The sequence below is a fragment of the Dreissena polymorpha genome, chromosome 3 (assembly GCF_020536995.1).
Source record: "Dreissena polymorpha isolate Duluth1 chromosome 3, UMN_Dpol_1.0, whole genome shotgun sequence".
Classification (NCBI taxonomy): Eukaryota; Metazoa; Mollusca; class Bivalvia; order Myida; family Dreissenidae; genus Dreissena; species Dreissena polymorpha.
In genome coordinates this window covers 147,196,683-147,211,119 of record NC_068357.1, presented here as the reverse complement: position 1 = coordinate 147,211,119, position 14,437 = coordinate 147,196,683, and the positions used below count along the sequence as shown (strand labels likewise).

Below are 14,437 nucleotides of genomic sequence, written 5' to 3'. Positions count from 1 at the left end.
AACCAAGGGAACTGTTGCTTTTCTTGAAGACCTTTGAATATATTGCTTCCAGGACATGTCCTTTGTCAGCACAACCCCAATGTATTTTGAACCTTCTTCACATACAAGCGTGTGGCCTTTAAGGGTGTAGCTATACAAAATGGGCGATCGCTTTCTGTGTACTCGCAGAATTCAGTACTTCTCTGGGTTAAAGGACATTCTCCAAAGCTTCTCCCTGTCCCACAGACGACGGAGGTCTTCCTGGAGTAGCTCACACTCACGTTTCGATGATATTTCTCTGTATACCATACAGTCGTCTGCGAAAAGTCTTGTCTTGAAAGAGACTTTAAGGGGGATGTCGTTAATGTAAACCAGGAAGAGGATCGGTTCCAGAACACTCCCCTGGGGCACTCCACTGATTACTGGTGCGGGATCTGAGATTGCTCCGTCAACAGCAACTCTCTGTGTTCTTTTTGTCAGGAAGGCTCGGATCCACTCCAAGGTCTGGCCGCGTATGCCGTAGTGGTGCAGCTAGGTCAACAGACGCTGGTGTGGAACTTTGTCGAATGCTTTGCTGAAGTCCAGGATGGCAAGGTCATGCTGTTTCCTTTTGTCGAGGGACTTCAGGACTTCATCCGACATGGTAAGGAGTTGGGTTTCACAACTCCGCCTCCTTCTGAATCCATGCTGGTAATCAGTTAGGATGTTGTAACTGTCCAGGTGTCCCATGACATTACTTACGATGATATGGTCCAGCATTTTATAGCATATACAAGTGAGTGACACTGGGCGGTAGTTTCTCGCTTTGTACCTGCCTCGCTTCTTAAATATTACAGACACTGGCAGTCTTCCATATATCTGGGAGTGATTCTGCTGTCAGGCACTTTTGGTATATATGTGAGAGATATGGGGCGCACTCATTTGCCAGTTGTTTTAGAACCCTTGCTGGGAGCATATCTTGGCCCGTTGCCTTTTGGGGGTTAAGCTTCATCAGCTGCGTCAGCACTCCATGGGGCGTAGCCTGGATTTGTGGCATGGTTGGTGCTGGTTCCCCATCTGGTGTTGGGTTGGCATTACTGTCCTTGTCATGGATGAACACTGACTGGTATCGTCGGTTCAGTAAGTTGGCTTTGTCAAGAGGGTCGCTGTACATCCTGCCGTTGTCTTTCAAGGGTGCCAACCCAGAGTTGTCTTTTCTGGTCGACTTTATGAAGCTCCAGAACATCTTCTGCTTGTTGGGTTGCTGGTCTTGGTCACCAACTTCTATGTGGTTCTCAATGTAGTTCCAGTAAGCTTGCCTCTCAAATCGTTGACAGGTAGCTTTGGCCTCGAGATAGCATTGACGATCTGTCGACTTTCCCGTCTCTTTTTGTCGGACGAAGAGTTTATTCTTCTTCTCGTAAAGGAAGTAATTAATGATGATGAGCGTCATTAAGGACGTAGACCATCTAAGGTTACCTTGACATTCGACATAAGCCTTGCACCTTCTCGATGTGCTTTACATTGCGCTATGGAGTTTTTTAAATCGATCTTTAAAGTTAAGCAAAAAGAAATAAGTTCAAATCAGAACAGAACGCATGTCTGATGCCCACTCTAGAAATGATGATGCCTAATTGAATTGCTCTGTTACATTCATTCCCGATATCTGGGGTAGAAACTTAAAATGTGTACCATAGCTTATTGTTATCAGGCAGGAAGATGAGCAATACAGTGGAATAGAGAAATGAGGCGGGTCAATTTTCATGCATATGGTCACATTTTGATTTAGTGGTTTCTAGCCTAAGACAATTTTCCCGGAATGTATTTCGTAAACTTACATGTGATTGGTTGTAATACTCATCAACAACATTTTCATTGGTCAATCTACACGTGTCTCGATTCGTCCCATCAGCCTTTCGATGTTCAGACGACGAAGGTAATATCTAATTGTAATTAATACAACTATATACAAACTATCACAACGGAAAATTTGCAAAAGACTGCGCATTTATCATCTAATGATTCTTGCTTGTGCATGTTTGATCTCTGAGTTTATTTTAATCTTATTAAACTGAAAATTTGAGTTAAACTTTCTGTTGTCGAATGGCAAAAATCATGATAATGCCGATTAATGGGATACTCACTAAAAATCTAAATGTTCATAGAGTTCGTAGAAAGATGTATATTTCCAATTCACTAAATAAAACATTTCAAAGGACTGCACATTGAAAATCATACACGGTCCCCTAATAACCTAGTCAAATCATAAGCAAATGACAAAAAATGTATAAAAATATCATATATGTGCACTGCAGGTCGTGTCGTCAAAAATGGCGGAGATAAACATGCAGAATAATGAGGACTACTACAAGACAGCAGTGTATAATGTTACCCCAAGACCATGGACGCTATGCGCCAATTATAAACATCAGTCATCACCTTACAGATTTTGCCATTCACCTATTACACCAATGCTGGCACACATTGCAACTAAATTGAGGACACCTATTGCAAACAAATCTGTAATAAATATTCAAGAACCAATAGAAAGAGTTGGCACACCTAAATGGTAATTAACAGCCTATACTTATTTGTGAGAGAAAATAAAACCAATATTTGAAAATAGTACCATCATCTACCTAATTCCGGTGGACACCTTTTTCTGGTGATTTTGTTTACACTACGAACGAGACTCTCATGATGGCGTCACATCATGATGTGCATGCGCTCCGTTATTTCACTCACATAACTATGATTTAAAACATGTTTAATGCATTTTAAAATCTTACTTCAACTAAAATAATTCAAATTTATTCATTTTATACATCTTAACATTCTATTTCCCCCCTTCAAGAAATATCCCCATAAATTGCAAAATGAAGCAAACAACCCCTACTAGAGTAAACAAAACATGTTTATTGCCAATTGCAATGGATTAACTCTCCCTTTGGTGTGGTGTCACCAGCATTAGGTCAGCCATGGATGCAAATAGTGAATGCTATTGCAGTGTGTATGGAACTATCCATTTTGCGTGGTTAAACATGCTGCAAATAAATTAAACAAATATCACCGGAATTAATCAACTCCTTTCAGTTAAACAAATTGTTGTTGAATTGTTTGCATTAGTAAAACATATTTGTTTACTTACTGCAACGCAATAAGGCCAAAGGAAGATGTATTAAGTATGAAAATAATAGATTCTTTTGTATGTACATTCATGAAGATGTCCCTTTAAGTGTTCTTTTTGAAAATTTATGTACGAAATAGATGTTGATTCCTCAAAAAGCATTAAGGATCTTTATTAGTAACTACAAATATACATTTATATTGCAGATACCAAGTTTGTAAACAGTAACAACTGTGGTTAAAAGTTAGATAAGTGTTTTAAATGTTTTCAGTTGGATGCTAAGCCAGTTGCCATTCACAACACCATTACTGCTAAACCTGCTGGACAGTGTTCAAGCTGAAGCTGTCATTACAAACAATACAGAGTTTGTAGATCTACTGCAACTTATAGGTAATTGGTCGGTTACCACATAAAATGCAATTTTTTTTTCATGGCAGAATGTTGGTCCCATGAATTTGCAATTTAAAATGCATTTCTTTTTTCAATGTTGGTACATTACAAAACAAGTTTGTTGATTTGCAAATATTTAGCTACTTCTATTTTTGTTTATATTTGAGGGTTTCAATGTGAATATGTCTTGCTTCGTGTTCAGCATCTCATATCTTAGACTAGTGGTAAATGTACTTGACTATTAATTTAGAATAAACATACCATTGAATAAAACTAAAACACAACTGAATTGCTGGTTATAGTTTTATTATCTATAAAAATGTATAAATTAAAGTTATTTAAAAAGTCTAAGTGATTTACAAAGCACAAGTGCCTAAGAAAGTTAAATTGACTTAAACTAATATTATAAGCTATGTCTCGGACAACAAAAACAGTTTCACAGCTAAGTACATGTATTAAGATGAGGGCTTTTCTTAAAATGTTTCGATTTGCTATGTGTGTTGTTTGTTGTAGATGAGGAAGTAAACGATCAAGATTTGCTCAAGACAGATTCAACCTGTAAAGGAAATAATAATGGGCCAAAAGTCAAAGTCAATGCAGAAAATGTAGTTTCCAAAGAACCTCCTAAAGCCTCAGCATGGGTATTAATTTTACTTGCATTCTGGCATGTGTTTAGAAAAATATGTGAACATGTTATGTTAATGTATGTTATGTCAATATTTTTCGACTTCAATGTTAAAATATACTGCAATCAATTTTGTGATTACTGTTGATAATATCTGCATTATGAAATATTCAACAAAATATTTTAACTTTAATGCTCAGTGCTATATTGATATCAAACTGAGCAACTAGTAGCATAAGGATTTAAACACTTAAGGGTTGTTTATTCTTATCCTCCAGCATCTTACTCTGACCCACCGTGTCCCCAAGAATAACCCTGTCCTAATCCGAAGGCGGTACAGAAATAAGCCACTTACAAATGAGGAGAGAAAACATCGTCAGAGGAAAGATAGGTTCACAAAACCAAATGCAAGTGAACGAAAGGCAAGTCTTAAAATACATTCAATACTAAAATTGCATGAAACAAGAGATGTGTTCGTCAGAAACACAATGCTTTGAAATAAATAAATAAAAAATATATTTTTTTTTACCTTTGACCTTGAAGGATGACCTTTACCTTGAACTTCCACCACTCAAAATGTGCAGCTTCATGAGAACGCCGCTTTGAAATTATTTTTTTTGTTTTTTTTTTTTACTTTTGACCTTGAAGGATGACATTGACCTTAAACTTCCACCACTCAAAATGTGCAGCTTCATGAGAACGCCGCTTTGAAATAATTTTTTTATGACCTTTGACCTTGAAGGATGACCTTGACCTTGAACTTCCACCACTCAAAATGTGCAGCTTCATGAGATACACATGCATGCCAAATATCAAGTTGCTATCTTCAATATTGAAAAAGTAATGGCCACTGTTAAAGTTTTCGGACGGACAGACGCCATATATTTGACATTTGACCTTGAAGGATGACCTTGACCTTCACCTTTCACCACTCAAAATGTTCAGCTCCATGAGATACACATGCATGTCAAATATCAAGTTGCTTTCTTCAATAGTGAAAAAGTTATGGCCAATGTTAAAAGTTTTTGGACAGACGGACAGACGCCAGATGTTAGACATTTGACCTTGAAGGATGACATTGACCTTCACCTTTCACCACTCAAAATGTGCAGCTCCCTGAGATGCACATGCATGCCAAAATTAATATCAAGTTGCTATTTTCAATATTGAAAAAGTTATGGCCAATGTTAAAGTTTTCGGACGGACAGGTGCCATATATTTGACATTTGACTTTGAAGGATGACCTTGACCTTTCACCACTCAAAATGTTCAGCTCCATGAGATACACATGCATGCCAAAAATTAAGTGGCTATCTTCAATAGTGAAAAAGTTATGGCTAATGTTAAAGTTTTTGGACAGATGCCACATATTAGACATTTGACCTTGAAGGATGACCTTGACCTTCACCCTTCACCACTCAAAATGTGCAGCTCTGTGAGATGCACATGCATGCCAAATATCAAGTTGCTATCTTCAATAGTGAAAAAGTTATGGCCAATGTTAAAGTTTTTGGACGGACGGACAGACGCCATAATATTAGACATTTGACCTTGAAGGATGACCTTGACCTACACCTTTCACCACTCAAAATGTGCAGCTCTGTGAGATGCACATGCATGCCAAATATCAAGTTGCTATCTTCAATATTGAAAAAGTTATGGCCATTAAAGTTTTCGGACAGACGGACAGACTGACATACTGATACACCGACAGACAGTTCAACTGCTATATGCCACCCTACTGGGTGCATAAAAATTACATGGTTTCAGAAATTCGTCAATGATTAGAAATGAAGTTCTAATTACAATGCTTAGCAGCTGTTTTACATGGGGTTAATGAATATGGTTCTGAATTGCAATGTTTAGTGTACCTATTCATATTGTAGGTTTAATGATACTTCTAAACGAATTTTCAAAGAACATGGCATCAACTATTGTTATGTCCCTTTTTATTATGCCCCCGGTAGGGTGGCACATAGCAGTTGAACTGTCCGTCAGTCAGTCAGTATGTCAGTCCGTCCGAAAAAATACTTTAACATTGGCCATAACTATTTAAATATTGAAGATAGCAACTTGATATTTGGCATGCATGTGTATCTCATGGAGCTGCACATTTTGAGTGGTAAAATTTCAATGTGAACATCATCCTTCAAGGTCTAGGGTCGAAAAAACAAATCCAAGGGAAGTAATAAGCTTTAAATGGACATAATTATCTGACCTGCCAAATTATATATATTTTTTAAATAAATCAAAGCGGCGCAGTAGGCGGCATTGTGTTTCTGACAAACATATCGTGGTAAAAGGTCAAGGTCATTTTTCAAGGTCTAGGGTCAAAAATACAAATCCAAGGGAAGTAATAAGCTGTAAAGGGAGATAATTATTCAATATTGAAGATAGCAACTTGATATTTGGCATGCATGTGTATCTCATGGAGCTGCACATTTTGAGTGGTGAAAGGTGAAGGGCATACAAGTATCTTAGGTACTTTAAGGTAACCTTTGAATCTACAATCACGGTAGTGGCTTATAATTATTTGCTACTAAAAATAGAGATTTGTTAGAGAAAAGTATTTTCAAGAGAAGTAATTTATATATAATTATAAATCTCAGATTTCCCTACCAAGAATTTAAGTTCTTTTCACAGTTACTGAGCAGATTTTTTATTTTGATTATGTATAACTTAAATGATTGATTTGTCCAAGTTTTTTTTTTAAATGAGATAATTATCATTTCTTTCCTGTACTAATATGTGAATGGTAGGGTTCATTACATACCTGTGGACTTATGTCCATAGATACATGATGAACTCTGGCTATGATCTCTTTGATAAACCACAGGACTTGGTTATCAGTGATGTCTGACTTGGTCATTTTTGACTGTCTACAGACCCCCCCCCCCCTGCGGTTGGATAGGACAAAATCCAAGGGAAGTAATAAGCTTTAAAGGGAGATGATTTCTATACCTGCTAAATGATATTTTATTTCAAAGCGGCGTAGTAGGGGCATTGTGTTTCTGATGAACACATCTCTTGCTCTTTGAAAATTCTTGTTCAGGTTTGCATGCAAAATGACATTAGGGTTAGGGTTTGCATGCAACAAGTACATATCTGATCTATGTAACTACTACAGATATTTATGTGAAACTTTTCCACTACAAATTAAAACTTTCTAATTTCTTCCGAGTTATCTGACCTGCCACTGAACAGAATTATGCAGCTTTGAACATATGCAAAACGCATGTTAAAGCTTGCACAGAATGCAACTACTACAGATATTCAATTTGGGACATAATTTTGGTCACTGACAAAAATATTTACAGTATAAATTTATAATACCTAAGTGGAACAATGGTCTTGGCGCATCTGATATTTTTATACACCTGGCGGATGCATTGGGGGGAGGGGGGTCTCCGGGTGGCTTCTGTTCTCTATGTTGTATGGTTTTCATTAACACATCACCAAACTTTCTGGACACGTTTGCTGGCATAAAAAGCAGTCACCTTCAATAACCAGCCCATTCATAGTAATTGGCCTTTATAAATACAAAAATTGAGAAATTTGACCTTTCAATTCTCTGGTTGTTTACATAGAATCCTGACCAAACTTTCTGGAAATGTTTGTTGACATAAATTTTTAGCGCAGTAGGATAATCAGTAAATTATCACTAAGTGTTTCAGAATTAATGCCCTTTGTTTCAAATAATGCAAAAATCTCTATTTCCTTTCATTTTCTATTGAAGTTCTAATTCAATCTTTACAAAAATTTTTAATTGTTTGGTTGATATTGAATGTATATCAGTGTTTAAAGAATGTATAACAGTTATTGATGAAAACATTTGCATCAAGTTAAAAAAACTAAAAAATACTTCAATAGATACAGTTAGTGTCCTGGAGTATTTCTATAAAAAAACTTTATTTCCTCTTATATTTCAGAGTCAGAGATCAAGAAAACAAGTACAGAGATACCAGTGTCTGTAAACTCAAACTACATGCCTTACATAATGACATTCAATATGTTGTTGATTGTTAAATAAAAACTGTACATATTTACATGTTTATGTTGTGTATTTTAATGTACTGGCAAATATAAATACATTTGAATATTTGAACTTTAAATACATATTACATGTTGCAATAAATTATAACATTTGTTTACTATCAATGATAAAAAAGTTCAAACTTAACAATAACAAAATACATGATTTGTAAGATTAAAGTGGAATATTCCGAAAGTAAACCATATATACAAGGTTAAAAATACATAATTCACATTGAAACAACTATTTCATGTATTAATCAGGGTGGTATATTCACAGTTGAACAAGTTTACAGCAACATTATATAGAACATTTTGTATAACATTTCTTAAATGTCTATGGTCTCTGCATTTTGTTTAACCCCTTTATCATTTATTGATACTTACAGACTCTTCATTCAAAGAGCGGTATTATTTATGATAACAAAGTGTGGATAAACTTGAGCAGCAAATCATAAAACAAAAAAAAGTTTCCTCACTGCCCCTTTTAGTATTTCCAATCAAGACTCCGTGTTATAAAGGGGCAATTCTCTCAGTCCAATTCTGCAACATCAGTTCTTGGTCCATTGGGGTCGCAGGGTAGAATGCATCGCTCATCATCGCCTCTTCCACATAGTAAACAGTACATGCTGTATATCTAAAATGAAATTTAGTCATCAAGTCATGTAGTTAACTTACTTCAGTTAGCTAAAGAACAAGTTTTACAGTATGGTACAACCAATGGGAAAAACATTATATGACGTTTCCGACGCAATTTTCTGAGGTTCAGTATCTTTTCCAAAACTGGGGTCCTCGTTTCTGACCAAACTAGAGCTTTGTCACAGACATGACGTATACCCCCACATGCTGCATTGACACAGAATATTTTGCATGCTCTCTTCACAAAACAAGAGAAGCTAATTTATGGCTATTTTAAAGAATTATTATGCCATTATCATTTATGGCCATTTTGACCTTTGAATTCTTGCGCATGACACGCCGTCCAATGACTGTGAACAAAATTAATGTACAGTCATTTTAAAATCTCACAATGAATGACATAATTATGGCCCAACAAGCTCATTTATGACTTGAACTCCAAGTGTGACCTTGACCTTGGATATATCGACGTAATTCTTTCACATTACACACCGTTCAATGATTGTGAACAAATGTACCGAGTAATTTTAAAATCTAACAATGAATGACATAGTTATGGCATGGACAAGATCATTTATGGCCATTTTTGACTTAAGAACTCAAAGTGTGACCTTAACGTTGCAGATATAACGCAATTCTTTCGCATGACATACCGTCTAATTATGGTGAACAAATGTGCCAAATGATTTTTAAATCTCACAATGAACGACATAGTTATGACCTGGACAAGCTCATTTTTGGCCATTTTTGACCTTTGAACTCAAAGTGTGACCTTGACCTGGGAGATATTGACGTAATTCTTTCGCATGACACACTGTCCAAGGTTGGGGAACAAATGTGCCAAATGATTTTAAAGTCTCACATTAAAATGACAAAGTAATGGCCTGGATAAGCTCATTTATGGGCAACTCCAAGTATGACCTTCACCTTGGAGATATCGACGTACTTCTTTTGCATGACACACCGTCCCATTATAGTGAACAAATGTACCAAGTCATTTTAAAATCTTTTGTTACGATAAATGACATAGTTATGGTCTGGACAAACTTTCGGTTTAAAAAGTAGTTTTTGACCCGGCATAACCCATATTCATACTTGACCTAGACATAATCTAGATACAACTTCTGACCAAGTTTGGGGAATAGCAGATGAATTTTCAGGACAGACCGACCGACAAAGTGACTCCTATATAGACCCCATTACCAATGGTAATGGGGGAATAAAAAACAGATAGTTAAAACTTTGTTTTGGTTAAAAATAAAAAACAAACCTTCCAATATGTTACAAATATGGATTGGAATAGTTTTCTTTTTTGTCAAAAGATTGTTTAACTATAAAATAGAATGGAAGATAGCCTACCAGTCTAGCTAAATTGCTATCTGTGCTGGTTATGTAACAAACTGACTAAGTGCTGTTCTCAGAACCAGTCAAATCTTGAATTGAGTTAAGTGACTTAAAAGAGACGCAACAGTTTTTAATTGGTTGTAATGAAGTTTACAGGTTTTAATCCTTGTTATGAGTGTACAGCAAAAGTGGGGAAAATTATGACGTAAACTTTTCCTTGACCTTGTCGACATATAATGCGAAAGTAAGCATTTAAAATGACTGGAAAGTTTCACAGGGTACTGTATGGTTTAATATTGATGTTAAAAAAACCTTGTTATTTATATAAAAAAATATTTTTTTCACTTTTTATTTGAAGTTTTACAGTATGTTATAAAAGAACACTTTTTAATTCGGTTATCATTTAACAGTATTTTAAATCGGTAGGAAATTCTGAACATCAATATGATAGAAATAAACTGAATAACATCTGATGAGGTCCAGAAAATTTAAAAAGTTAAACGACCTGATGTCGCATAAGACTTTGTGATTCGCATGGGTTGGTATTAATTAGACATCTGGCGCAAGTTTAAAAGCATTAAAGCGACATTTGAAGATTGAATGACCAGTTGTAAAATTAAGTCTAAAGAAAAAATTAAGTCTAAAGAATAGCACAATTTAAGAATAATGCCATTATCTTAATATTTAATAAGTAAACATGAATTAAACAGGGATGTACCATTACAATGAAAAGTTGAAAATAACTGACTGAGAAAGATGATGGCATCATAGGTGCAAACAAATTCCAAAGTGACAATTTTTTAAATAAAAAATGAACCTGATATCCATCTTCCACTCGAAAAACATGCTCGTGATTGGCGACCACATGACTGCAACCTTGACAGATATCTGAAATTATAAACATTAAGTAAGTGTAGATTTGATAACCATTAATTAATGAGACATTATAGTATTTACACCTAAGCCTACTAATATTAAATACAATTGAGCCATGGTCTGGGTTTTGTGCATGTGGGTGTTGTCCTAAGTTAGCCTGTGCAGTCTACACAGGCTAATCTGAGACCACACTGCTTTTAAGGAATTATTTACTTAAAGGAAGTCCCTTGATCTCCGAACGAAAATCCAGTCTAGGTAGAAAGTGTCCTCCTTAATTAGCCTGTGAAGACTGCAAAGGCTAATCTGGGAGGACACTTTTAAGGGACATGCTTTAAGTACCATTTTCAAAGAGAGGGACTGATAGTTTTACAGGAGAGATACATGAAAATCCAATGGCTTTCTGATTCGCTAAATGCATAAACAGTGGTGACATTTGTGACCGCAAATGTATAAATAATGTTTTTATACTAGGAGTATTCTTGTGTATACTATGCTGTTAAAACATTTAATTTGCCTGATTTATCAATTTTATATTTGAAACATTAATTACAGGTGATATGCATATCTGTTTTCTAGTATAATTTAAGCATATTGATTAGCAACACGGTGATAAATATCTGTATTATATGGTTATTTCTTTAATTATAAACTTATCCATACGTTCATATGTTATAGTTTCTTCATCATCATCTTCATCCTCCTCAGTTGTTATGCCATTGACTATAGCAATCTGTTTTTTACCACACTGATGGCATCCTGCGTAGTTTAACATGTATGAGCCTGAATCGAGGCATACTGTGGCCTGAAAATACAGGGCATTACATTTAACAGTTAATTTCAAATTAAGACTGAGCACCTTTGTACAGTTTTCATCCATAAACCAATAGGCGCCCGCACAAAATCTTACATTAAGAAGGAATTGTATTGGAAGATCATTCATAATGATGCATTGATGTCCTATATAAATAACATCATTCAACATAGATACATTTTAGAAATGTATGTGAACATTTTTGAATGTGTACAGGTAGTGACTAAAGTTTAATTTCATAGTGGACGCGAGAAGATTGCTCAGCAGAGCTTTGTTGGTATTTTGCATATTGTTTTAACAACAAAGTATTTCAGACTAGTAGTAGTACAATCTCTTGGTAGTAGTAATGTAGACATCACGAAAACATGTTCCAATACTGTAAGCAAAATCTGACAAGTTTTAACGTGAACATTATCGATATGTATAGTTCAATTTATAAACTATTTTAGAAAAATGCTACATACGCGATCTGGAAACTCCACTTTTACACAAGAAACGCACATCTTTTGTGCCAAAACAAAGTGATTTAGATTTCTGTGACCCGTGTTGAAAAAAATGAAACTGAAAGTAGACCGGAAGTAGTCTACACCCTAATTTATAAATAGAGGTGTGACGTCACTCATTTCGTCGGATCTATCACACTGGGCATTTTTAGGAATTTGTTCAACATTTTAGCAAACTGTTTTTATCCAAACAAACCAATTTTTTTCATATTTATGAAAATAATGTAAAACCACGATACACGTTAATATTGTGTTAACTTCACAAGAAATATCTTTAAAAAAGATATACGGCGTTGATTGTGGTCGATGTTTATGAACGATCAAAAGTTATCTCTATGAGAAAACATCTTGAGTAATAGAACGTTTTTGTATAATATCGACCTTGTTACCTATAGCTGTTGACCTCACTTGATCCAGAATCGAAAATGACCTCGATATCGTTAAGATAAACATTTTTACAAAGTTTCAACAATATTGAGTGATACAGAGTGATATAGAGTGGCATCTAGAATTTTTTTCTTAAATAAGATCTGACCTAGTTTTTAATCGTGATACATCGACTACTATAAAGTATCTCCAGAAACTTCGTAAGAGAAATTGTATGCATTTATTTCTGTTTATACCAAAGGTGGTTAGCGTGTGGCTATGCTATTAATTAGTGAAAACATCATTTTGAATGATAAATAATCATATAATAACGAAAAATTAACTTTTCTGAAAAAAAATATTTCACTATCAAATATATATATAACAAGGTATGCAACTCAAAATCACCCCATAACGGGGTGCATCGCTTTGAACAGCCATATCTTCATCAATTTTGCAGCGATTTTCACGATTTCGGTCTTATTCAACGCAGAAATGAATTTCCTTTCTGGAAATGTATATGTCTTGCAATATTTTTACAAATGCTGGGTCAACTTTTAAGAAATAACACGATACACAACACGCATGACCCAGTTGACAGTGATCATGTATTCTTTATGAATGAAATCTTCAGTTGTAAAGACACACCTCCGCATTGGACCAATGAAATCACTCGTATGTTTAAAATGTCAGTTAGTTGAAATGTATGTAAACAAAGGTTTCAAACGGCGCTGGACAGTTAGTCTTGATGCAGAATGTAACGACAAGAACGGTAATAATGTTTTTTCATACGTTTTATTGAATTATGGTATCGAACTACATGAACTTTATAGGGAAGTTGCCCTTTACTCCGTGAAGATTTCAGTCTTAAAGACAGCATGATCACTGTCAACTGGGTCATGCGTGTTGTGTATCGTGTTATTTCTTAAAAGTTGACCCAGCATTTGTAAAAATATTGCAAGACATATACATTTCCAGAAAGGAAATTCATTTCTGCGTTGAATAAGACCGAAATCGTGAAAATCGGTGCAAAATTGATGGAGATATTGCTGTTCAAAGCGATGCACCCCGTTTTGGGCTGATTTTGAGTTGCATACCTTGTTATATATATATTTGATAGTGAAATATTTTTTTTCAGAAAAGTTAATTTTTCGTTATAATATGATTATTTATCATTCAAAATGATGTTTTCACTAATTAATATTATAGCCACACGCTAACCACCTGTGGTTTATACTATAGGTCAATGCATAAATCGTCTGCTGATTCTGAGTGCTAGTTTTTAACCCCACTTCAACACATTTGATTAAGAATCGATTTTGTCCTAGATATTGTCTATATATACGTTATACATCTTATCACGTTTCTTAACGATTCTTAACGATTGAGTAATAAATTGGGCTTCTTGAGTGGTAACACGGTTTCAATAAGGTTTGACAATATGTGATTTGATCGCATGAAGTATTATCAAATAAATATGAATCATTTCTTTGAAAAACGGTCCAAATACGACCTAAATTATGTATTGACTTTATTTTCATAATCGATGCACTCATATTGATTGTACAAACTATTAAAACCAATATTGCATGTCAGTATTATATAATATATATTTTGATTTCAGATATTCTCAAGTAATTGCCCATTGAGGTTCTATCTGATCAAATCTTGTATTTTATATTATATTTCACATACAACGACGGAGATTGTTCCCTTTATATGCAATTAAAAGGAGCCATCCAATAGTTTTATCAGCCCGAAGAAAT

The 14,437-nt window shown here is 35.0% G+C and overlaps 2 protein-coding genes across 3 annotated transcripts; one reads left to right on the top strand and one right to left on the bottom strand.

Annotated features, from left to right (window-relative positions):
• Nucleotides 1–1,738: 1,738 nt before the first annotated feature.
• Nucleotides 1,739–8,144, top strand: LOC127871886 (uncharacterized). 2 transcript variants are annotated; one of them, XM_052415148.1, is made up of 6 exons: nt 1,739–1,894; nt 2,274–2,527; nt 3,357–3,475; nt 3,989–4,116; nt 4,379–4,522; nt 8,030–8,144. In XM_052415148.1, the coding sequence occupies exons 1-6, from the start codon at nt 1,778–1,780 to the stop codon at nt 8,072–8,074; spliced, it is 807 nt and encodes a 268-aa protein (XP_052271108.1). In that variant the 5' UTR covers nt 1,739–1,777; the 3' UTR covers nt 8,075–8,144. The 2 variants fall into 2 exon arrangements, with proteins under 2 accessions (XP_052271108.1, XP_052271109.1); XM_052415149.1 differs by lacking the exons at nt 1,739–1,894; nt 2,274–2,527 and adding an exon at nt 2,926–3,140.
• LOC127871887 (protein Churchill-like) lies at nt 8,010–12,411 on the bottom strand. Its single transcript, XM_052415151.1, has 4 exons — nt 12,267–12,411; nt 11,652–11,793; nt 10,933–11,003; nt 8,010–8,769 (listed from the first exon to the last, which is right to left on the bottom strand). The coding sequence occupies exons 1-4, from the start codon at nt 12,303–12,305 to the stop codon at nt 8,665–8,667; spliced, it is 357 nt and encodes a 118-aa protein (XP_052271111.1). The 5' UTR covers nt 12,306–12,411; the 3' UTR covers nt 8,010–8,664.
• Between the last annotated feature and the right edge of the window lie 2,026 nt (nt 12,412–14,437).

Coding starts and splice junctions, on each gene's coding strand:
- LOC127871887 (XM_052415151.1), bottom strand. CDS start 12,305: ATGTGCGTTTCTTGTGTAAAAGTGGAGTTTCCAGATCGC. Junction 11,004..11,651: donor AGAAACTATAACATATGAAC/GTATGGATAAGT, acceptor TTATAATTTCAG/ATATCTGTCAAGGTTGCAGT. Junction 8,770..10,932: donor GAGTGGAAGATGGATATCAG/GTTCATTTTTTA, acceptor ATTTCATTTTAG/ATATACAGCATGTACTGTTT.
- LOC127871886 (XM_052415148.1), top strand. CDS start 1,778: ATGTATTTCGTAAACTTACATGTGATTGGTTGTAATACTCATCAACAA. Junction 3,476..3,988: donor AGATCTACTGCAACTTATAG/GTAATTGGTCGG, acceptor TGTTTGTTGTAG/ATGAGGAAGTAAACGATCAA. Junction 4,117..4,378: donor CTCCTAAAGCCTCAGCATGG/GTATTAATTTTA, acceptor CTTATCCTCCAG/CATCTTACTCTGACCCACCG.